Below are 25,135 nucleotides of genomic sequence, written 5' to 3' on the forward strand. Positions count from 1 at the left end.
TAGCCATCCAGCCTCTTTTTTATATAATATCGTTTTTGAATTTTGCCGCCTGACAGAAGGGTTCCTTTTTCACTCATTTTCAGTACTGCCACCTTGGTTCGGTTAGGGTAAGGATGTTGTCTGCTTACGTCCCAGTTCTTTTGTTTCCACAGATGAGGAATCTGATTATCACCCACACTTTCTGAATAAACAAGGCACACAAGCATCCAGGTTACCACCCAAAGAAGTTTACTCTTCGCTGAAACCATAGATCACGATCTGAAAACAAGACATTGGGAGTACGATAAACCTTTCTTCTCCACGCGGCTTCTTATAACCGTCATAATCTTTGTTCCTTCTTTTTTCAAAGCATCTCCAGTATTGTTGAATCTGCTGTGAACCTGCAACCAAGGGACTGGAATACCTCTCCTTAGTCTATTTTCCATTAATAAATTTTAATGTGACTCTAGATCCAAAATCGGCAGGAAGTATAGTTCCGGGACAGCAGAATATGAGAACAAAATGGACTCAGTAATTGTGGATTTTAGAATCCCAAGTGTAAATTTATTAGCAGAAAAGGCTGGGGGAAAGTGCTTGCTGTGACCCAGACTAGCAGCAGGGAGGCAGCAGAGTCTCTGAATTGGGAACTGAGAAAGGGTTTTAGTCTTGAGTACTGCTATTAATTATCCCGCCTCTGGGAAGCAGCAACGATTAAGGGAAACAAAACCTAAGATCTTTTGAATACCCTCCTTTTCCCCCACAACTAAAAAGCCCCGAACATCATGCCTCTTTCTCCACAGGGGAGTTCCTCTACTCTCTAATCATCCTGGTTGTGCTTTCCTATCCTTTACCCAGCTCTACAATATCCTTTTTGAGGTGCAACAATCCTAATTCCACAGAGTATTCCAAGTGTGGGCACACTATAGGTTTGTATAAAGGCATGACGGTACCTATAATTTTATTTTCACAATCCGTTTCGTAATGATCTCTAATATCGAATTCACTCTTTTAGCAAAAGCTTTCTGAAAGTCCAAGTATAGGATGTTTGCTTTCCCACATGCTTAAGCTGTTACGCATATATTTAAAAGTATGACAAGCATGGAAAAAGTCAAGTTTGTTGGGACCAGTTGCATTTGCCTCTCAAGCATACACCCCATGGCAACTCTAGCTTTGCTAAGGTACCGATCCATCAGTTTCTGCTCCGCCAAAAGGAATGCCCTACTTGAGTTCCCCCTCATGGTGTGTGGATTATCTCATCGCAATGTCCTCTCTTCACTCCAGGGGAATGGCGCAAGCCAGCTGAGGTTGCGGCCTCAAAGTGAAGGTCGTCTTAGGAACGGTCAGGTCCAAGTCAGTTTCCGTAAGCCCTGGTGGCGGCTGGAAAGTGAATTTCTGCAGCAGTCCCGTGAAGAACAGGAAAAGTTCCATCTTGGCCAAGCTTTCGCCGATGCAATTTCGGCGCCCTGCAAAACCAAAAAAGAATTGGGAGTTGACCGGTGGCACGCCTTGAAAAGACCACCGCCCTTTGCACTTCTCTGAATCGTGTGCCGTAGCTTAGAAAATATACCAAAGGGCACAGTTAAAAAGAAGCAGAAATGTGTTCAAAAATGGGTATATTACAGGGTAGGGAAATGCCTACAAAAAGAACATTTAAGCAATTGCTTAACAAATTGTTAAGTGCGTAAGGACAAAAGAAGTAATTATAATTTAACAGTTTTCAAGTTACTCTATTTTATCACAGCAACTAGAAAAAAATATATTATGATGGGAAGATCTCACACAGGTGAAGGGAAGCAGTGGGGAGGAGGGGAGGGTTAGGTTGAATTTGGGAAATAAAATAATATATGGGACAGCAAAGGATATAATAGATTCTTATAGAAAAGTAATATATTGTAACCAGAACAGAAGTTTAAAAGTGGAAGTAAATGTACATTTAGTATTTTCATTATTGTAATAGTTATTATTATTTCTTATCGGTAGAAGGCAATGTTAATTTAGGCTTTTTTGTTTTGCTGCCTGTATAATTTTTTTTTTAAGTCAATAAAATAAAAAACAAAAAACAAAACAAAATGAACCTTTTAGGGTAAAACGCACACCTGACTATGTTTGTGGAAAAAATATATTTACAATGCAGTTTTCAAAATCTCATTATGGTGTGGAAACAGGATAGGAAGGCCCTTTGTGAATGTACATGCAAAATTGGCATTGGCTAGCAATAGAGTATAGGGACACAGGTGGCGCTGTGGGTTAAACCGCAGAGCCTAGGACTTGCCAATCAGAAGGTCAGCGGTTCAAATCCCTGCGACGGGGTGAGCTCCTGTTGCTCGGTCCCTGCTCCTGCCAACCTAGCAGTTTGAAAGCACGTCAAAGTGCAAGTAGATACTGCTCCGGCGGGAAGATAAACTGCGTTTCCGTGCGCTGCTCTGGTTTGTCAGAAGCGGCTTAGTCATGCTGGCCACATGACCCAGAAGCTGTACGCCGGCTCCCTCGGCCAATAAAGTGAGATGAGCACCACAACCCCAGAGTCGGCCACGACTGGACCTAATGGTCAGGGGTCACCTTTACCTTTAGCAATAGAGTGATCCAGTCACCCCTCACCTCAGCCTCATCTGCAATATAGGGTTTAAAGGGCTGGCCAGCCTTACAAGGCTGCTGGAAGAATTATAAAGGAAATGAACAGTTCACACTTGGAACAGCCTACAGGGCCATATAAATACTTTGCCAATAACTACACACCTTGCTCCCAATGCAAGGGAGTTACTTGTTCCAGACCACGAGAGAGGGCTGCAGAGCTTGAGAATTTCTCAAGATACAGCTCTTGCCCCGTCACAACACTGCACAGGGGGGCTGATAATTTTTCAACAGATTTATACCGCCAATACGAACGAACCCCTTTAAGTACCTTAGGATAAGTAATAAAGTATGCTGGAAATGTAAAGAGAAGGGTGGAGACTTTTATCATATGTGGTGGACATGCGAGAAATCAAAACAATTTTGGGAAGGGATTTATAATGAACTGAAAAAGATGTTTAAATACACCTTTCCCAAAAAGCCAGAAGCTTTTTTGCTGGGCTTGATGGAAGAGGAAATTGCAAAGGTGGACCAAAGACTATTTATGCATGCAACAACCGCTGCCAGAACTTTATTAGCCCCAAAGTGGAAATTACAGGAGTTACCAACATTGGAGGAATGGGAGACGAAAATGGTGGATTACGCGGAATTGGCAAAACTGACTTGCAGGACCCGAGATCAGGAGGAATCAAAATTCCAAAGAGACTGGAGTAAATTTATAGACTACATAAATAATAACTGTAGAAGTTTGAAGACACTAGCAGGATTGAAATAAGTCTTACAATGTAGACTTGAAAAATATGAGGAAACTGCGAGATGCAGACTGGAATAGAAAAACCTGTTGGTGGGAGGGAGAGAAGTCTTTGCTCAGCAGAACGATGGAAAAGAAGTTGTGTGAATGACTGTCGAAATTTATTGTTTTTTTCTTTGTTTAAAGTGGAAATTTAATTTAAAAAAATTATTTATTTTTTGGATTTGATATCCCGCTTTATCACTACCCGAAGGAGTCTCAAAGCGGCTAACATTCTCCTTTCCCTTCCTCCCCCACAACAAACACTCTGTGAGGTGAGTGAAGCTGAGAAACTTCAAAGAAGTGTGACTAGCCCAAAGTCACCCAGCAGCTGCATGTGGAGGAGTGGAGACGCGAACCCGGTTCCACAGATTACGAGTCCACTGCTCTTAACCACTACACCACACTGGCTCTGTATTTGGAATGTATTTGGGGGGAAAATAAGTACCTAAGGAGAAAGGCATGAAGGCTTCTTTCTTGACAAACTTCCCGTCGGCGTCAAGGAAGTGGTTAGGGTTGAACTCATGAGGAGTCTCCCAGTGGCTTCGATCCAGAAGCACTGAAGTGAGCGAAGGAATCACCATCGTTCCCTGGATCAGACAGCATGGGGTGGAGGTGATGGAAATTGTAAGCAGGGGTGAGAGAAGATCAGGTTTAGAGTCTGAAAATTGCCATCTCATTTACCAGGACTGCTCCTGCACTGATGCAATAAGGCAATGGAAAATACTTTATCCCTGAAGGATTTTGTTCATGCTGCATTTTTAAAGGGAACCTAAGTGCAAGTAGATAAATAGGTACCGCTCAGGCGGGAAGGTAAACGGCATTTCCGTGCACTGCTCTGGTTCACCAGAAGCGGCTTAGTCATGCTGGCCACATGACCTGGGAGCTGTACACCGGCTCCCTCGGCCAGTAAAGCGAGATGAGTGCCGGAACCCCAGAGTCGGTCATGACTGGACCTAATGGTCAGGGGTCCCTTTACCTTTACCTTTACCCAGTTTGCAATTTACAAACCAAGGCTGCATACACACCATACATTTAAAGCACACTCACTTCCACTGAAATAATCCTGGGAATTGTAGTCCCCCCCAAGCTACTATTCCCAGCACCCTTAACAAACTCGTTGGTGGCCATCCCTGCCTCCTGGGCGAGTGAGTTTCATAGTTTAACTATATGTCGCATGAAGATGTAGTTTCTTTAATCTGTCCTGAATTTTCCAACTTGAGGATGTAAAGACGGGCAGGCAAACACAAACATTCACAGTTTCCCCTTCAGAGGTCTTCTGCTAGTCACCTATAGTGCCTTTATTAGGAGTAGCACCAGATGGCAGCTTGGGATAGCTCAGTCGGTAGAGCGTGAGACGCTTAATATCGATGTCGTGGGTTCGAGCCTTACACTGGGCAAAACATTTCTGCATTGCAGAAATTGCATAGACGACCCTCGTCCCTCCCAGCTCTACAGTTCTCTGATTCTATGAAACGTGACTTGACCAAGTGCTAGCTCCCACATGAATGTTGCCTTCATTTAATAATAATAATAATAATAATAATTAAAATTATTTATTTACACCTCGCCCATCTGGCTGGGTTTCCCCAGCCACTCTGGGCGGCTCCCAACAGAATATTAAACAGAATAAAACATCAAACATTAAAAACTTCCCTAAACAGGGCTGCCTTCAGATGTCTTTTAAAAGTCAGATAGTTATTTATTTCCTTGACATCTGATGGGAGGGCATTCCACAGGGTGGGTGCCACTACCGAGAAGGCCCTCTGCCTGGTTCCCTGTAACCTCATTTCTCGCAGTGAGGGAACCGCCAGAGGGCCCTTGGCACTGGACCTCAGTGTCTGAGCTAAATGATGGAGGTGGAGATGCTCTTTCAGGTATACTGGGCCAAGGCTGTTTAGGGCTTTAAAGGTCAGCACCAACACTTTGAATTGTGCTCGGAAACGTACTGGGAGCCAATGTAGGTCTTTCAGGACCGGTGTTATATGGTCTCAACCCCTGATGAGCTGCATGTGTGAATGGACCCACAAGAAAGCATGTGTTTCATTCACACATACATGTCAGGGTCTGCATGGCATTACATTGCCATCAAGTGAGGAACCTGCAGGTGTGAAGACAGAACAGAACACAAGTCATGCTCAAGAGCAGCTCAGCTGTTAAAATTGACTAGAGTTAACAGAACAATGCTAAAGTACGATGAAGTATTCTCAGCATGCAAAACCAGGCATGCACCTTTGGCGAAGGTACCTTTGGGAGAAAGTAGCCCCTGAAATGCGTGTCAGCTGATGTGCTGCGTGGGACATGCGGCAAGAGCGTGATGAATCTCTGTACCTCGTGGATCACTGCATTGGTATAGGGCATGTCTTTCCGGTCATCGTATGTGGCCCAGTGGCCTGGTTTCACAACCCGCCCAATCTCCTCTTGAACCTTTTCTGGAACAAAACCGATGAACAGGGTGCCATTAAATTCCTTGCACCTGTAGATACTCCTGGCTTGGATAATTCACTTATCCAAACATGAGGAATTAGTACACACCACAGATTCAGATATCCAAACAGCTGGACTTGTAGCACTGTAAACAAATAAGCAGCCTTAATAAAAACCTTGTGCTTTTTCTGATCCACAGGTTTTCCCAGGTTTCTTTTATCCTTTTAGGGTCAAAATTCCTTGGTCAGAAACACATTAGAGATTTCCCCATAGGAATAAGTGGAAATCGTTGAGTCATTATGCAAACGCTTGTCAGACAAACAATTTCGTGATAACACCTTGTGTTTGGATAGTGGGACTTGCGTGTATTGTTTCAGGAAGTGCAAATTTGATCGATTTGGCCTTAAATGCATACTGACTTGAATTTCTCCTCCCTCCTTAGTTCAGAGAGAGCTATTTCCCTTAGGTTCCAGCTGTGGGTTTCCCAGAGGCATCGGATTGGTTGCTGTGAGAAACAGATGCTGGACCAGATGGGCCTTGGGCCTAATTCAGCCATAGAGCTTCTTTTGCCTAGAAGGTCATATCATCTAGAAGCAGTAGCAGAAGGAGGAGACTGTGAATAAACTGGCCACTCACTTTGAATCTTTGGGTACTTCATCATCAGCAGAACAGCCCATTGCAATGTTGTTGCTGTGGTCTCTGTTCCAGCCATGACAAGATCCAGGATGGAAGCAATGAGGTTGTCATCATTAAAAAGGTTCTCTCGCTTAGTCGTATCCTGAGGAGGTGGTAGAACACATGATTGAAATTGAAGACAAAAATACTCTCACTCTATTTAATACACAGGTATCGGTGGAAATACAGTGGTAGCTCAGGTTACATACGCTTCAGGTTACATACGCTTCAGGTTACAGACTCCGCTAATCCAGAAATAGTGCTTCAGGTTAAGAAATTTGCTTCAGGATGAGAACAGAAATCGTGCTCCGGCAGTGCAGCGGCAGCAGGAGGCACCATTAGCTAAAGTGATGCTTCAGGTTAAGAACAGTTTCAGGTTAAGAATGGACCTCCGGAACGAATTAAGTACTTAACCCGAGGCACCACTGTATACGGTATGCCTCTGGCACCCAGTTGTTGAGGAACACAAGCAGGGGCATTACATCTTGCTTGTGGACTTCTGGCACACAGACTCATCTTGTTGGCCAGGATGCTGGACTAGACAGGCCAGGGATAAGGGACCTTTTTGGCTCAATGAGCCCAATTCTTAACTGGATCATAGCCTCTCAGGACTGAGTTAAATTAGTAAAGGAAAAGCGTTTTATACGTGTTATAACACCGTGACACTAGATGGCGCTGTGGAGTTCCATCTTTCACCGACACGATTTACCGCTTTGAGGTTTACAATGCGTTTTCCTGAAATGTTTTTTTTTGATGTGTCTAGATCCAGCCTCAGGCCAAATCCAACAGGTGTGGGGATCGGGGACAAGGATGACAGGTGGTTGGGCGCTTTGAAGTCCCAAAGTTGGGACTTCAGTCTGAAGGCCGCATTCATTTCTGGAGAAACCTTTCGAGGGCCACATTATCTATTTATTATTGCATTATTTGTTACATTTCTATCCCATCTTCCTCCAAGTAACTCAGGGTGGCATATGCATTTAATCCCCACAACAATGCTGAGAGGCAGTGACTGGCCCAAGGTCACCCACTGAGCTTCATGGCTGAGTGGGGATTCAAACTCTGGTCACCCAGCTCCTAGCCCAACACTCTAACCCAGGCTTCCTCAAACTCGGCCCTCCAGATGTTTGGAGACTACAATTTCCACCATCCCTGACCACTGGTCCTGCTAGCTAGGGATCATGGGAATTGTAGGCCAAAAACATCTGTAGGGCCAAGTTTGAGGAAGGAAGCCTGCTCTAACCACTAGGCCACACTCTCATGCCCGTAGTGGATGGGGCCAGAGGCAAAACCTGGCAGAGCCATGAATGTATTGCTTGTCTTTCTACAGAAGGTTAGTTTGTACACAGACTCTGTTCTATCTTCCAACCAGGCAAAACCACTCAAAGATGGTGTATAATTGGGCTGGTGAAAAGTGTGAGGTGGTCCAAGGAGGAGGTGTAGCCTGGCGAGAGTGCCAAGGGCCAGACAGAAGGATTCGTTTGGCCCCTGGGTTTGAGATTCCCAACTCCTGCAGTAGGGTACTTCTGAGGTCCTGAAACCTAAATCATCAAAATACCTCTCGTTGCTTAAAGACCAATGCATCTGTGTAGCTTTTGAGGTTGTTGGCGTTGATGTCTTGCTTGCTTGTCTTGATGTATTCCCTTATAATGATACGGACGTCTTCGATCCTCTTCAGTAGAATTTTGTGAGCGTTGAAAAGAAATCCAAGGAACGGGTAGAAATTAAACAGCTAGTCAGGAGGAAATTAAGGGGGAAACATTGGGAGTGGTGGTGAAATAAATGTTAGTTACCTTGAAAAGTAATGTAGACAAAAGTCACTCGCCAGGGTTGTGCTTGGGGAAAGGATTGTCCAAGGAAATACATATTCCCATGACTGTCTAACCCCTCCCCAGAGTCTTCAGGAAGAAGGATTGCCCCTGAGTTGGGATGTCGGAGAATTCCAATAAAAATCGAAACAGAAGCAGAAATTGTTGATGTCTGCTTATTCAACCCACACATGAAATGGAGATCAATCCAGTGAATACCAATTGGTATTTGCTGTTGTTGCTGTTTTCAGTCTGCAAAGGGTATGTAACTGATGATGGTCACTCTGCACCCCCGCCCGACTTGAATTATGTTTCCTCAGCATCAAAATAAATGGCCTTTGCATTGAAACGAATGGTATAGGAGGGAAATGTCATCAATTACCTTAAATTTGTAACTAACACCACATAGAGAAAATAGAGAAAATTTATGTTAGTTGTATATGCTGGTCTGTAACCGTAATGAAGTTTTATTTATACACACACACACACACACACACAGAGAGAGAGAGAGAGAGAGAGAGAGTATATATGTCAGTTGTGTTAGATAGTAGACAGCGAGATTAATAAAATAGTATTTGGTGGGAACTGAACTGCAGCGGAATGGAAACAGCACTGTTTGTGATGAAAAGAGGTCAGAGCTCCCTGGAGTACAATGAGAATTAACCCAGACTGGGATTATAATAGTCTTGGATGTCCCTCTCTTGGATCAGGTATCTATAGGCCAAAGTGAATGCGTGTTGCATTCTGATTTTGCATGGATTTTCTATTAACCTTCAGCTTTGTAACCCAAGAAGCAGTTGAGAGGAAATCTAATCTCTCTCACACAAAAACTGAAAGCTGCCATAGGAGTGATTTCAATGTATGATGTAGATGGGACCTAAAATTGTGTGAATGTGTCTCACACTCAAGGTTGAGAATCTTACATGCTAAAGAGAACTAACGTGGTATAGTGGCTAGCAAATTGGACTTCAAACAGGGGGAAACTGAGTATTAGACTATGGTCACATCCGCATCATGTATTTAAGGCACTGAGATGCCATTTTAAGGGTGCAGGTAACTGTGAGATCAGCTGCCTTAGCAAACTACAGCTCCCAGGGGAAATTTCACTCTTCTTCATGTACTAAATAAACCCATCATTCTTACTTTCTATTGAATGGGGAAGACAAATCCTGGACCCTCAACTCAGAACATCTAGTTAGGAATTCCTTCCAGTTTATTACCCCATAAGTGTATGAAGTAGCAGCTACAAAGTTTTCTTACGTGCAAAAATGGAGATCCAAGAAGGCACATAACTTCGTCTATGAGTCTTAGCAGGGTGGTGAATACTGGATCTTTGTAGTCGAACCTCTCTCCAAACAGCAGAGCGAAAGTAATGTTGGTTGGGGCAGTGTTAAAGGTTCTGAGAACGAAAGGTTCACCTAAATGGATGAAACCGAGAATAAAACAGGGACAAGTCCCAGTGGAAGCCAGGAGTTGAAACCTTATCGTTCGCAACAATAAATGAAGATCAGTAGCTAGAGATTCGGAAGTGGAACAGGGGCCACTTGCCAAGTCAATCACAGAATCATAGAAGTCAAGAGGTAAGAAAAGTTCATGGAGGGAGGGAGTGATAACTGTGCTGTCCACTGTGGGGTCCATAATTTCTCCAGTATGGTTTTCCTATAAAGCCAGTTGCTCACTGTGCACATAAATGCAGCAGTGTTTCTGTACCATTACCAGGGAAATTATAGAGTTGGAAGTGATAAAGAACCCAACTAGTGCAACGATCCTTGCCACAAAATGGCCCAGTTTTTGTTGAGATTTCCCTTCCACCTTAAGGAGCAGATGTGTGGAACTGTTGCATGTCACATGTCTGTTTACATTCCAGCACAGCTTGCTGGGAACTTCCATTGTGTATAGCTTTTGCTTTTCCGGTTCTCTCTGAGAAGACGAGAAAGAGAGAAGACAACTTTCTTTGTCCTGATTTATGATTAATAAATCTGTAGTTGTAGTATGCTTCCACAAGCCTCACGCCTATTCCGTGTGTGCCATTTGCTCTGCTGATAGTGTGTCCTGGCTTGAAAGCTTGGGTTGCTGATTTATGTCGACAGTTTTCCCATTATCACCACCTCCTGTCTTGGATCAATGCTATTATCAGTGGTTCAAAACATCCCTCAGTAGCTGCAGGGTGTGAAATGGGAAGCTGGGCACAGCTTGGTGTGTTAATGCTCATGCACATGTGCGCTGGGGGCACCCACACCTCGGAGACTTGGGAAAATCTGTTCATTGAGCATTTATCCTCACTTGTTTGCAGGAAGATCGGACAACATTGGCTATTTTGAGCAGTCACTCTGACTTAGAATCATAGAATTGTAGAGCTGGGAGGGACCTTGAGGGTCATCGAGTCCAACCCCCTGGAAGGAAGGAATCTCAATTAGATCATACATGACAGGTGGCCATCCAACCTCTGCTTAACCCCCCCCCCCCAAGGAAGGAGCGTCCACCACCTCTTGTCTGTCCCACTGTCAAACAGTCCTTACTGTCAGAAAGTTCTTCCTAATGTTTAGTCAGAATTTCCTTTCTTGTAACTTGAAGCCATTAACTGGGTCCTAGTCACTGGAGCAGGAAAAGCAAGCGTGTTCCATCTTCCATGTGACAGCCCTTTATTTGAAGATGGCTATCATATCTCCGCTTAATCTTCTCTTTACCAGGCCAAGCACAGACAGCATCTTAAAAAAGCAGAGACATCACCTTGCCAACAAGGTCCGTATAGTTAAAGCTATGGTTTTCCCAGTAGTGATGTACGGAAGTGAGAGCTGGACCATAAAGAAAGCTGATCGCTGAAGAATTGATGCTTTTGAATTATGGTGCTGGAGGAGACTCTTGAGAGTCCCATGGACTGCAAGAAGATCAATCCTATCCATTCTTAAGGAGCCCTGAGTGCTCACTGGAAGGACAGATCGTGAAGCTGAGGCTCCAGTACTTTGGCCACCTCATGAGAAGAGAAGACTCCCTGGAAAAGACCCTGATGTTGGGAAAGATGGAGGGCACAAGGAGAAGGGGACGACAGAGGATGAGATGGTTGGACAGTGTTCTCGAAGCTACAAACATGAGCCTGACCAAACTGCGGGAGGCAGTGGAAGACAGGAGTGCCTGGCGTGCTCTGGTCCATGGGGTCATGAAGAGTCGGATACGACTAAACAACAACAATCATATCTCCTCTTAATTTTCTCTTTACCAGGCCAAACATACCCAATTACCCCATAAGCCTTGGTTTCCAGACCCTTTATCATCTTCATTGCCGTCCTTTGCACATGTTCCAGGTTTTCAATATCCTTCTTAAATTGTGGTGATCAGAAATGGACACAGGACTCCAGTATAGGTCTGACCAAGACAGAATAGAGTGGGGCTAAGACTTTCCTGATTGCGACACCATACTTCTGTTGATGCAGCACAGAATACCAGTAGCTTTTTTTCTTTTTGCTGCTGCATCACACTGTGGACTCATGCTAAGCTTGTGGTCTACTAAGACCCCCAGATCCCTTTTACATGCACTACTGGCAAGCCAGGTGTCCCCCATCTTATATCCGTGCAGCTGGTTCTGCCCTAACCTCCTAAATTTTCCACACTCACCTTCAAACGATTTAATGTCCTCTACAAGGAAACCAAGTTCTTCATTAATCTGCTGCTCTATGAGCTTCTTCCCCACTCCAAGATTGCGCATGCTGGCCATGGTGAATCTCCTTGTAGTCCTCCACAGCTCTCCGGTGGAAAAAAACACCCCTGTTGGGGTAGACATAAGACCTGGTCTCACTCATTTGAATTAGGGAAGAGTTCTGTGAATTATTTTTTTTTAAGATACATAAGACTTCCATATATATGTGTGTGTGTGTGTGTGTGTGTGTGTGTGTGTGTGTATGCATATGCATATGCATATGCATATGTATATGTATATGTATATGTATATGTATATGTATCACCAGAACCACTGTTCTTCTCATCTTCCCCATTCCCCTGTCAGGGACTGGGCAGAGGAATGGTGGAGACCACCTTCCCAGCCTGATCCTTCCAGAGAAGAAGACGACAGTTCAGAATTACAACAGGGGTTTGAGGGAGGTCACAGCTCAGAGGAAGATGAGGAGAGAAGCTGGGAAATAATGGGAGAGGAGGAGGCGGCAGAGCCGGAGCAGCTGGCTGACATGTTATCACTAGAAAGCATTCCAGACCCACCATCTCCCAGAACCCGGCGAGCCTTAAAAGAGCTCGAAGACAGATGGCCCTAAGTGGCAACCGTAGAGGGGGTGCTACTATTGATGAATGAGGAAGTGGGAGAGAAGGGGGGTGGTGGAGAGTCACTTGGGACAACACCATTATTCCGAGAGGCTGCATTCCCAAGCCTCTCTCTGTAAATGTTGAATAAAAAGCAGGTGGTAAGGTCTTTTCCTTGTCTTATCTGTTCTGGCAACCTGCTGTGGGGGGGGGGGGTTGGTTCCTCTGCCACCTGACATTCCCAAACCCTGAGTTCCCCTGGCAGTTCCAAGCATCCTGACATCAAAGCCCCCCTCCTTCTCACAAGCTGCTGATTGCCTTACAAAAGCACGCCACAACTTTATAAGGGATTTGCAGAAAAGCAGGAATTAAGGCAATTGTGTTTAGTCAATGTCTAGAGGAGGAGTCAGGAATTAAAAAAAACATTACTGTCAGCGAAGTTAACTCTTTAGTCAAAGAAACCAAAACAGCACAGGCCTAGTGACCACAGCAACTCTTGCACTAATGAAGCAGTTGCAAGGACTGAAGGTCCCTGCCTTCTCACCGCTCTCTAAGGTTCCTTCCCCAGCAGCCTAAGGCTCATTCGTCTTGTCTCTCTGTACTCCACCCTCTTCATTTCTCTGCGTGTTCTGGGACACTGGGGGAGAGGGAAGCTGATCACAGCAGGAGGGGGAGATTTCCCTGGCTTCTTCAGCAGCCTGACTCATCTGCCACCCTCCTCTCCTGCCTCTGAGTCTGGACTGCTCTCTGTCACAGCCTCTTCCTGCTCACTAAACCCTGTTGCCGTTTCTGACACCTCCTCCTCCCATTCTGCTCCCTCTTTCCCCTCATTGTCATCCCACCAACAATCCCCTGCCTCTGAACCTTCTACCACTGGTGGTTCCCTTGGGGGTTCCCCAGCTGGTGCTCCCCCCCGCCCCCGTTCCTCTGTATCCAGCCAGTCCACGACAGTCCGTTACCATTTCCACGCTGAATCTCTTCAAATATTGGGATTGGCGGCCTGTCCACAAAGTCCTCCGTAAAGGTCACAAGGGCATCTCTCACAGCTTCGTAGCCAGTCAGCACTACTACTTTTTGGAATCCAAAATGGAGGGTGAACACCGGGCCATATTTCTCAGCAAGCTGAAAGGTAAGCAGGGGTTATAACAAAGTACCTTCAAATGGTCTTGTTACTGCAGCACATTTCTCCTAATATACAGTTTTGCCCAATAATTTACACTTTTGGCAAAGCATTTTCCTCCAATATAATGCATTTTTTTTTTTTTTTTGTATTTCTGCTTGTTAAACCATGCATTCTTATGCACACACTATATACATGCATTTTTGGTACCCATTCCTTGACTGAAAAATTTGGAGAAGTTCAAATTCTGAAGGGTAACTGTGTTTCGGTTCACATATTGTTTCAGAAAGTAGGGATTGCTTGGTTTGTCTTTAAATGAGAACTGAATTGAATCTCCCTCAAATCCCTACACCTTAACGGAGGCAAACAAGAATGACTTGAATAACATCATCAACTCCTTCTTCCCTGAAGATGGATCTTGTTTTCAGGGTATCTGAAGTGTTCTTGGAGATCTGGATAGAACAGGCTGCTATGCAGTGGAAGGCAGTAGAGAACTCTGCTTCTGATGAATAGCTATTTGTTATGTACTAGGGACGCAGGTGGCGCTGTGGGTAAAAGCCTCAGTGCCTAGGGCTTGCCGATCGAAAGGTCGGCGGTTCGAATCCCTGCGGCGGGGTGCGCTCCCGTCGTTTGGTCCCAGCGCCTGCCAACCTAGCAGTTCGAAAGCACCCCCGGGTGCAAGTAGATAAATAGGGACCGCTTACAAGCGGGAAGGTAAACAGCGTTTCCGTGTGCGGCTCTGGCTCTGGCTTTGGCTCTGGCCAGAGCAGCGATGTCACGCTGGCCACGTGACCCGGAAGTGTCTCCGGACAGCGCTGGCCCCCGGCCTCTTGAGTGAGATGGGCGCACCAACCCCAGAGTCTGGCAAGACTGGCCCTTACGGGCAGGGGTACCTTTACCTTTACCTAAGCTTGGATCCTAGAGCAATAGGCAAGTAGGATCCTAGAATGCAACAAGTGATTGGCTTGCAGGAAAAGACCAATCAGGCTCCAGGAGGAAGTTAATCAGCCTATTAGGCTGGTAGGATCGTAGAATGCAACAACTGATTGGCCTGCAGAAAAAGGCCAATCAGGCTCCAGGAGGGAAGCAGAATCAACCAATCCGACGGGACTCATTGTGTAAATAATGTATAGAAAAGCCTGAGGTTTGGGGGGCAATTCAATCACTGTTTTACAAGCTGCAATAAAGAGCATGAAATCACTACAGGACTCCGAGTATATTTCACTATTCTTTGACATATACATATTTGGAGGAGACTTTGTGCCCAGGAAGGATGGACTGAATAACCAATTGCTCTGCCTTGTCTTTGGGGACCAGAGTCTTGTCAGTTTCAGTTTCTCTTAGTTTCACATTTTTCTGATCTTCAGTTCTTCACATTTCCATATTACTTTGCAATTTTTTTTTTTTTAAGTCCTCATGAAAACTTATCAGCATTTTAATACAAATAAGACAGTGCTACCTTGGTTGTCAAACTTAATCTGTTCCGGGAGTCCGTTTGACTTCCGGAACTGTTCGAAAACCAAGGCGTGACTTCTGGTTGGCTGCAGGAGCTTCCTGCACTCAATCGGAAGCCGTGGAAGCTGCATTGGACGTTTGGCTTCCAAAGAACGTTTGAAAACCGGAACACACACTTCCGGGTTTTCGGCATTTGGGAGCCAAAACGTACAAGTACCAAGGCATTCGAGAACTAAGGTATGTACATTCTTGAATGCTTAAGTGCCTAGACATGGCTTAATGCAGGTATAAACAGGAAGCTCTGCTGGACCCCTGGCAACTGCACATTATTTGGCTGCAAAATCTGGAGCACTACAAAATTTGAAGAATGGCTGTGTTTTGGCTCTCATACTGTCTTGGAAAATGCCAGTTATGTAAGTTTGCCTTTAAATGCAAACTCTCCCTGCAACCCATCCCTATTCAAAAAAGATTATCTAAACAAACACTTTGCCTCTTTAGAGCCATATGCATGTTACATAATTGTACTGTGAGTTCTCTTTGCATCTGTTGTTTGCTAAAGCAGGGGATGGGAGCTGTCAAATTAATATATAAAGCCCCCACAGTTACAGCAAATTTAATTAATTATTGAATAGGGGCTGGTGGAAGTAATGCAGGAAGACCTGTTTCAAAGTGCACCACTGCAACCCACTCCTTGTTTACTCTAGAGTAATTCCACAAAAGTTAAAAATAAATAAAATGGTTGAAATATGTAGAGGATGTGCACATAAAGAGATAACGACTGTGTTAAACTCGAACCAACATATGATTGCATTCATGTTTCTCCTGTAGCACAGCATTATCTTACTCAACTGATTTAAAACAAATGTATGCCAGAAATATAAATCTTTACTAGGGATGGGCAAATCTGTCAATTATCAGTTCTCTCAGTTTCTCAGTTTCCCAATTTCAAATTCAGTTCTGAGCATTTCTGTAGCAATTTGCGACTTAAAAAAGATCCTTACACAAATTCAGCAGCATTTTAGTAAAAACTTATCCTAATAAACACCTTTTTTGTATGCAGTTTTGACAGATATACATATTTTTGCAAGCGATTCAGCCAAATACAATACTTTCCTGTATGTTTTCAGTAATATATGCATGCATAGGTACATTTTACCCTGACGGTAGCTTAGCTAGAGAACTGCATTGCAAAAAATGAAAAAGTAGAAAAGTGTGGATTTCAGTTCGCACATTCTTTTGGAATGTGTGAATTTGGTTAAGTTCGCCTCTGAACCAAATCAGACTTCTCCCTCTTCCCTAATCCGCTCTTGAATTTGCACAAAGGGACCAAAAGCACAGCTTATGTGAAGCAATTTTATTCCCTACCTTCAATATGGATTTGTCCTGCCTTTTCATATCCAGCAAATGTAGGTTCCCAATGATTGGGAGAGGGGTCGGACCAGGCGGGAATTTAAAATTTGGTTTTCCGAAGCTCCTTGGAAAATAGAGCGATGCCAAGAAGAACACCAGGCACAGCAGACAAATGCACACAGGAGAAGAGAGGAGGAAATTTAACAGAGGCATTTTTTATTTTTTCAAAAAGTTGCTTCTCCAGAAAGAATGGGAGAAAATATTCAGTTGCCCCGATCTGTCCACTGGTTCTGAGCTTTATATTTCTGCTTTGCAATTACCACACACACACCAAAAAAAAAATCTAGCAGAGCTTGTGTAAATGCAGTAACCCCACCCTTTTTAAACACTTCTGGAGAATGTGGTCTAAGCAGTTTCTGATTGGAAAGAAAAGAAGTCGGTTTTGAGTTACTGGGCCCTGCCTCTGGGTATAGGATTAGATACAAACATTGTATGGCACCATGGGGCTTCACACACCCTTCTAGCCTTCTGGGTGTGTGACTTGGGGCCAAATTGCTGGATCGACCTCATTTCCTTTTAAACTGAATTGTGGCAGGAACTGGGGGGCTACCAGCTTCTTCAGAGCAAGTGGGGCAAGGAAGGAGGTTCACAGAGTGAACCCTGAATCTGGTGTGGGTGACTGCTTAGCCACCATCACAAAGAGCGCATGGATTTGCACGAAGTGTGCACAAGCTGATTTGTAAGTGGATGTACAGTAGTACCTCGGGTTAAGTACTTAATTCGTTCTGGAGGTCCGTTCTTAACCTGAAGCACCACTTTAGCTAATGGGGCCTCCTGCTGCAGCCGCACCGCCGGAGCACAATTTCTGTTCTCATCCTGAAGCAAAGTTCTTAACCGAGGTACTATTTCTGGGTTAGCAGAGTCTGTAACCTGAAGCGTCTGTAACCTGAAGCATATGTAACCACAGTATGTAGGGGTGGACTACAACTCCCATCAGCACACTGCCTGGGGCTGATGGGAGTTGTAGTCCAAAACATCTGGAGGGCATGGCTGCTCGAGAGCAACCTTTCCTTCGGTGATGGCTTCTTGCCTCCCACTGATCCTCAGCTTTTCACCTCTGTGATGAACCAGAGAACCTCCACAGGGCAGCCGCAACATGTCGCCTGTCACTTAATTTCATTGTATCCAAACAGCGAACTTGGCCCCACCATTGTGGGGGGGAGAGGAGAGGATCTCACCAGGCTCAGCGGAACCCCCAAGGTTTGAAGAAATGCAACAAAGGCTTTGTGATCAGGGCCGACCCCTAAAGTGGGGGAGAACACCAAAAACAGCTCCGCGGGGAGACTGAGCATGCTTAGTGTTCACAGAATGCTGATTTACTGAGGGTGGGGTGGTTTTTTATTATTTTGGGAGGGAGGGAGGGGGAGTTGGAAAACCAGAGGGGAGAGGAACACAATGGAATATTCTGGGAAATGGCTTAGCTGGCTGGCTGGGATCCTGAACACGTGCAACCTCTTACTTCTTGTCAAGCAACCGAGGGGAACACAACTTGGGACTTGGGCAAGAAGAAGCAGAATGAAGTTACTCAGCTCCATGCCCCGGGCGATTTCAGAACAGCCAAACATATTTAATTGCTAATGATCATGTTTCAGTTCTTCCTATTTAACTTTTCCATTTGATTTCTTAATAAGTACGTCATGCCCTGCTGATTTGTCTCTACAGTTGGCACTTCAGCCAGGTATGTTGCAATTATTATTAATTTTTGCCATGCTTGACTTGGAAGGTTTCATCAAGCATTTACCGTAAGTGAGGCAGATGGATGGCCTTCTATCTCCCGCATAGGCAGTTCCCTAAAGAATGCAGACAGACCAAATTCCTGGCATTTTCATGACCCTTGTAATCCTGGAACACAAAGAGCTGGCTGCGATGGTCATGGAAAACACTGTGTCCCCCTAAAAAAAAAGTGCTGTGAAGGTTAAATCCCACTTTTACAGGAACGCAAAAGGAGAAAGGGAAGATCACAAAGGTTGCTTCCGTGTGACCTCATAACTGAGCATTCATCCTGATTTGCTTACACCGAATTTGCAAGGAAGTTGGACGACATTTATTCTGATTTGTTTGCGGGGAGGTGAGATGAAGTTGCACCAAGCAAATGCTATCCCACACTTTCCACTCTGTTTTTCTATATTCCCCACCCAACCCAAAAGAAGGTCTGGTTTTGGAGGTGGAAGCAAGTTTGTTGCACAAGAGTTCTAAATCAAGCTGAATGGTTCAACCATGATTGAATCCCACAGGGAAACGGTGACAGTTTGGAAGCAAAATGAAGTGCAAAGGTTTGCACAACTCTCAGGCAACTGGGGGCAGTCTAAAAATCTGCATGGCTGCGGATTTCTTTTCCCTCCCTTCCTCCCTTTAAAAAAAAGAGCTTTGGGGTTCAGGTCTACCTTTTCTCCTTAGCTCAGTAGGAGAGCATTTGCTTTGCATGCAGAAGGTTGCAGGTTCAAGTCCAGTTGGGGCTTGGAAAGGCTCCTTGCTTAAAACTCCTGGAGAGTCGCTGCCAGTTGGTGTAGACAATACTGAGCTAAATGGACAAATGCTCTTGCTCAGCATAAGACACCTTCCTGTGTCCCTGTGTTCCAATGACCTGAAACCCTGCAAAGGCATCTTCCTCAAAAAGCCAGTGGCAGCCAGCATTGCAAGGGATGGTGGTAAATCTGCTCCACTTCCCAGTGAGGAGGAGTTGCAGTGGACCGCATGACCACCCACTCCCCACTGGGAGTGGGGGACTTTGCCCCCGTTGCCCGGGGGATCCCGGCCACGTTAGAGCCCGGCCAGCCAATCCGCTGGCTGGGGGTGTGTGGCCGGGGCAGTTTAAACCAAGGGGCGAGCCAGAGGACTTCCTCTTGGCTCACTTCCTCAATCACCCACCCTCCCTCCCTATTTGCAGGTTAGGCACTGGCCTTGCTATGGACTTTGGTTGGTCACCTTGGTTGTCCGAAAGGCCTGGTAGGAATTTTTTCCACTTAGCAAATTGGCACTGGCCACTTGGTTTTCGCCCACCTCGTAGCAATCATCACAGCTTTGTTAGGGTTGTGGTTAGGCATTGTTTGACTTTGCGCGGGGGAAGTGAGGTGTGGCTATCACCTGCCCCTCCATGCTTAAGGGCATTCCGTTAAAGGAATCTGGGGGTGCAGATCTTGTCCGAAGCCCGGTCGGGGGCTAGGGCCTTGACATGACCCCGATGGGAACACCAGGGGGAGCTTGAGTTGGTTTGCATTGACAGGGCTCCTCCCTACCTGTGGTTTACCCTTACCGGACTTCCTGCGCAGCAGGCAGGAGTCAGATGTAGTCGGGTCCAATCAATGCCTAAGCCAAAACCGCTCACATTCTGTAATTCAATAAAGCTGTGGCCAAATTTGCCCAATAACATAAGCTTAATATCTGTGTCCTTGTGTGAGTTATTTCCCAATGAGGGGGTGGCTGCGGGGTCTTGACACGCAATAAGCAGCAGGTGCATTGGCCAAATTCAGGGGCGTTGTTAGGGAGTAACCCAAGAGACCGTAGACCTGGCTCCTTTGAGCCGAGCCTCAGAGAGCCTACTCATGTCTTTCCCCTTTGTTAAAACAACAACAGCCACATTAAATTATAAACAGACATATAAATTAGCAGTCATCGTACGCAGTCATTCACATGGCATTAAAACTTGGGAAATTATTTTGCAGTACAAATTCAGCTCACATCCACGGGATATACTTCAATCTAAAGCGTTCAGATAATTTCTTCATTATTTCTGCAACGGAGACAGAAAGGACACATACATGTATCCAGAGCTTTTTTTTTTCTTAAAAAATGTTTCAGGGTACTCTCATTTTGACTTAAGGAAACCACCATTTTATAGTTCAAATCGGGGAAAATAAATACAGTAAATGGACAAAAGTCCCCCAGCCCCCGAAAAAAAGCACTGCATATGTTTGTCTTAGAGGACCATCTTTGTGTTGGGTCATTGTTTTTTTGTAAAAAAATAAATAAAACAAAATAACCTGTGCAAATTTTGTAGGGCTGTCAAAAGTCTTCAATTTTCATTCTGACTCATATCTATCACACACAGGGCTGTTTCCATTCTCCTGCAGTTCACATTTCGCCCAAACTACGTTACTCCCCTAGCTGTCTGCTGGGGTGGAATTTTACGTAACTGATAACGTTATCACGACATCATTCCGCACCATTCATTTCAATGTAAAGGAAACGCAGTGTGAATGGGTTGGAAACAATATAATCAATTACGTTCTGTTTGCAGATTGAAAACAAGAACTGGAAATTGCAGAAGGGGTCCTGGGGTCCAGTATTTGAAGACTATGGAGAGAAGACAGTATGATTTAGATAAAACAGGGGTAGGCAACCTAAGGCCCGTGAGCTGGATGCGGCCCAATCGCCTTCTCAATCCGGTCCACAGATGGTCCAGGAATCAGCGTGTTTTTACATGAGTAGAAAGTGTCTTTTTATTCAAAATGCATCTCTGGGTTATTTGTGGGGCTTGCCTGGTGTTTTTACATGAGTAGAAGGTGTGCTTTTATTTAAAATGCATCTCTGGGTTATTTGTGGGGCATAGGAATTCGTTCATTCCCCCCCCCCTCCAAAATATAGTCTGGCTCACCACATGGTATGAGAGACAGTGTCCCGGCCCATGGCTGAAAAAGGTTGCTGACCACTGAGCTAAAATCAGGAATCAGAAGGTCTTTGCTTTTCATTTGATGGAATGGCAAGGGCCGTATCGTTTATCAGGTGCCCGACCAAAAATTGTGTATAGGGAGCTGCCTTAAGGAGCTGAGCCAAACCAGAGTTTCATCTATCTCAGTCCTGCCTGCACTGACAGTAGCTCTCCGTGGTGACAGACCCAAGTTTTCCCCATCTCTCCTTGGAGATGGCAGAGACTGAACCTAAGACCATCTCCAAGTGTGAAACAGAGGCTCTGGCACTGAACCATGGCCCTTTCCCACACTGCACAGAGAGGGGAGAAAGAATGAGGGACTGGGGGGTGTTAATGCCAAAGTCAGAACCAGCAGAATACTACGCATGGTGATATTTGTTCAAGGCCCAGGTGGCTACGTGTTGAAAAATAAATAAATCCCGAGCCAGCTTGACATGTATCATCGGGGAGGATTTTTGCTTGCTGAGACACACCCCTCACCCCCCACCTAAGAGGTATGTGCCCCTACCCACTACTTTGGCCCCTTGCCCATGCCTTGATAGAGGGAATGTTCTCCTTCACAAGCTGGGATTGTCTTGTACAAAGGTCAAGAGATGTAGAGAGGAGCAGTTTAAATGACAAGGTTATGCAAGGCTGCTGCGCTGAAAGGAAATTCCTGGCCAGAAAGTGCCTCTGTTTTCTGTCTGTTTATTGCACAGCTAGTCTACGTGCCTCCCAGGTTGAGCAGAAACAGAGTAGGGGGTTTATCTACTGCGGAGAATGCAGGCGGTGGAGGCTCTTTCTTAAAGGTATGACTCATTGCCAGGGGACAAGGAGCAATTATTTGTGAACTGGGAATGGAGGATGGGCGAAATTGGGTTCAGTTTGCATTTAAAGGCGAACTTGCCTAATTCACAGTTCCCGAAACGATACACCAGGCACAGGAAAACTCAGCCCTCCAGATGTTTTGGGACTACAACTCCCGCCATCCCTAGCTAACAGGACCAGTGGTCAGGGATGATGGGAGTTGTAGTCCCAAAACATCTGGAGGGCCAAGTTTGCCTATGCCCACGATACACAAACCGAAACGCGGCCATCCTTTCCAATTCGCACCTCTCTGAATTATGCACTGCAGTTTTCCAGCCGAGTCATGTTTTCCAAAAAGCATTTACAAGGGCATTGTGTGTGCAGAACATATAGAAATGTGGCAGTCACATACAAAAATGCATCAAAATATAGAAAATTGCTTTGCGGGGGGGAAAGGTGTGTTTTAGGCAAATTAGGCAGATAAAAGAGTATATATTAGGATAAATTCATCAGTGAATCTTCATGATGACTAGAAAAATAAAACAGTGAAGTGATGTGAAAATATGGAGAACTGAATTTAAGACTAGAAAAATGCAAAAGTGAGGGAAAACATAATTGACTAATATATATAATAAATAAACAGCTGATGCAAATACCTGAGAAGGTCTTTAGGGAAGGAGGCAGTATTTCCAATACTTGGAACCAAGCAGGTTTTTTTTAAACAAACGTGAGCAGCTTGAATTGGGCCCAAAAACAAACTGGCAAGAAATGCACAGTACACTTTACAAGAGAGTAAGCCATATGGAAATCAATGGGCCATGCAAGAGATACAGGATAGTGCTGAACGTCAAAGAAAACTTGAAGGATTTTTATAGAGCATGTCTTTCTCATTTTCTGACACTGGTTCTCCACGTCATGGCAAGGAAGATTGTGCTTGTCAAATGAAGGATTAACCACTGTCTGTCAGGGACAAGGGTCCAGCCTGAAGGCAGATCAACCTGTCCATTAGCTCAATGCTTTTAAGGCAAGCTAAGTACGAGGCTTGTGCACTAAGCGTAAGAACAACTTTTACAATAGATTCGCTCACTCAATGATTTATGCTATCGGTTTAAGCCTACTCTAGCTGATAAAAGTTTGGGGCGGATTACATGTGTGCTGTAAGCTGTTTCTTTAAGGCAGAAGAGGTTAACATTGTTAAACAAAACTGATTAGACATTGTTTTTCCATCAGATGACAGCTGGACTAAATGGAATACACTTACCTTTTGCAAAATTGCAGGTGTGGCCCAACAAGATGCTGCCTTTTGCTTTCCTGGTATGTTCTTTTCACTGGTTACGGTAAAAGTATTTGTGATCAGATGTCTTGCAGGAGATTCCTGTCATCAGAAAGGTTACTATTAGCTTGGAGCAACTCTGGAAAAAACTAAAGTTTATCCTTGTAAGGTTACCCCCGCTCTTCTCAATCTGGCTCCTAATTACAATTATCTTTTGGGTCCCCGCTTCTCAGACATGAAATTTTCAAATTAATGTAATGGATTGGCATTGCTTTATAAAAGGAATAGGGAATGCTTTTCAGCTCGAAGGTCACCATCTCTTCAGGGCAACTTTCTGGAGGCCATATGTCCATATGAAGTTGTATGGAGGTTTCTGTCAGGAGTTCAGCCTACACTCAAGTAGGACCCTGGCAGGGACACATGCCCGACTGACATGTTCCCTCCCTCCTGGTCGATCGTTCAAGAGTTTCATAAGCTTTCTTCAGCCCAAACATCACAGCGACTGATGCCAACCGACACCGGCACACTTAGGGATCTGCAGAGTTTGCGCACCTTGTGTGACAGACCTCAGCAACTCAGCATTTTGGCTAATCTACTTTATTTACATATAAACACACACAGAGCACTGCAACATGGCTCCCTCTCTCTCTAGCATCAGACAGCAAAGAGAAAAAAAGAACAAAAGACAATAGTCTCACTTCATGGAACACAGTAACACAAACATCCTGTCTCTGTCACTTCCCACTCTGTGGAGTCAAAACATATACAGTCATATGATAGACAACAATCCCATGACTGCAATCATAGAGCAGGAATTCTAACAGGCCCCCCCCCCGCCCGATTCTTACAGTCAAGAGTACTTCAGGCAAAGTTTCTTAGCCACATTCCATCCCCCACATCTGCCAGCTATGGTTGGAAGCTCAAAGTGATTCAGGATTACGGCAACAAAAGTGGTTACCTAGTGATTATTCACAAGTTACAGCTGGCTCTAGAAGAGGAAGGGATTCTGGTGGCTCTGGGGTGTCCCTGAGGCTGTTCAAGGAAGCTGGGCAAAGGCACCAGGTGAGCTTTGCTTTGCCCTTGGCCTTAGTTGTACCTCTTGAAACAGACACTAAATTTTAACAATTCCAAAATACATTATTATTGTTGTTTTATTTATATCCTGTCTTTTTCCCAGATCCAAGCAGCTCACAAAACTCAAAACAAATACAGCTAAAATGCACACCACTAAATAAACTAAATAAATTAGAGGGACACGGGTGGTGCTGTGGGTTAAACCACAGAGCCTAGGACTTGCCGATCAGAAGGTCAGCGGTTCGAATCCCTGTGACGGGGTGAGCTCCCGTTGCTCGGACCCTGCTCCTGCCCACCTAACAGTTCGAAAGCACGTCAAAGTGCAAGTAGATAAATAGGTACCACTCTGGCGGGAAGGTAAACGGTGTTTCCGTGTGCTGCTCTGGTTTGCCAGAAGCGGCTTAGTCATGCTGGCCACATGACCCGGAAGCTGTATGCCGGCTCCCTCGCCCAATAAAGCTAGATGAGCGCCGCAACCCCAGAGTCGGTCACGACTGGACCTAATGGTCAGGGGTCCCTTTACCTTTTAAATATACTAACTTTGGGATGAAAACAATACAAAAGCATACCTATTAAAATGCAGATAGCTTAGAAAACAAAACAACCACTATTAAGAGCCCATTCCTTAAAAAAAAAAAAAAAAAAAACAGCTCCCAAAAAGCCTACTGAAGTAAAAAAATGTCTTCACCTGCCAGTGGAAGGACATTCTATCAAAGTGATGTCGCTAGCCTATTGATGTGATGTCACCTGATTGACAAGTGGGTGTGGTTTTAATTGGAACCTTTGGTGGGTCAAGGTGAGTCCATGTGGTGGAGGTTACCTACCCTGGTTTAGAAGATTTCTTATCATCTGGATGAATGAGATAAGCATGTCC

The 25,135-nt window shown here is 44.9% G+C and overlaps 1 protein-coding gene across 1 annotated transcript; it reads right to left on the minus strand.

Moving 5' to 3' along the window:
- Window positions 1–514: 514 nt before the first annotated feature.
- LOC307203219 (cytochrome P450 2W1-like) lies at window positions 515–16,721 on the minus strand. Its single transcript, XM_079953877.1, has 9 exons — window positions 16,436–16,721; window positions 13,455–13,617; window positions 11,860–12,009; window positions 9,508–9,665; window positions 7,998–8,171; window positions 6,404–6,545; window positions 5,588–5,772; window positions 3,789–3,930; window positions 515–1,442 (listed from the first exon to the last, which is right to left on the minus strand). Exons 1-9 carry the CDS (start codon window positions 16,631–16,633, stop codon window positions 1,252–1,254), a joined length of 1,503 nt encoding a protein of 500 aa, XP_079810003.1. The 5' UTR covers window positions 16,634–16,721; the 3' UTR covers window positions 515–1,251.
- Between the last annotated feature and the right edge of the window lie 8,414 nt (window positions 16,722–25,135).

The sequence above is a fragment of the Podarcis cretensis genome (assembly GCF_951804945.1).
Source record: "Podarcis cretensis genome assembly, chromosome: 14".
NCBI lineage: Eukaryota > Metazoa > Chordata > Lepidosauria > Squamata > Lacertidae > Podarcis > Podarcis cretensis.

Coding starts and splice junctions, on each gene's coding strand:
- LOC307203219 (XM_079953877.1), bottom strand. CDS start 16,633: ATGCCTCTGTTAAATTTCCTCCTCTCTTCTCCTGTGTGCATTTGTCTG. Junction 13,618..16,435: donor AGGACAAATCCATATTGAAG/GTAGGGAATAAA, acceptor CTTACCTTTCAG/CTTGCTGAGAAATATGGCCC. Junction 6,546..7,997: donor TGGTCTTTAAGCAACGAGAG/GTATTTTGATGA, acceptor CCACCTCCTCAG/GATACGACTAAGCGAGAGAA.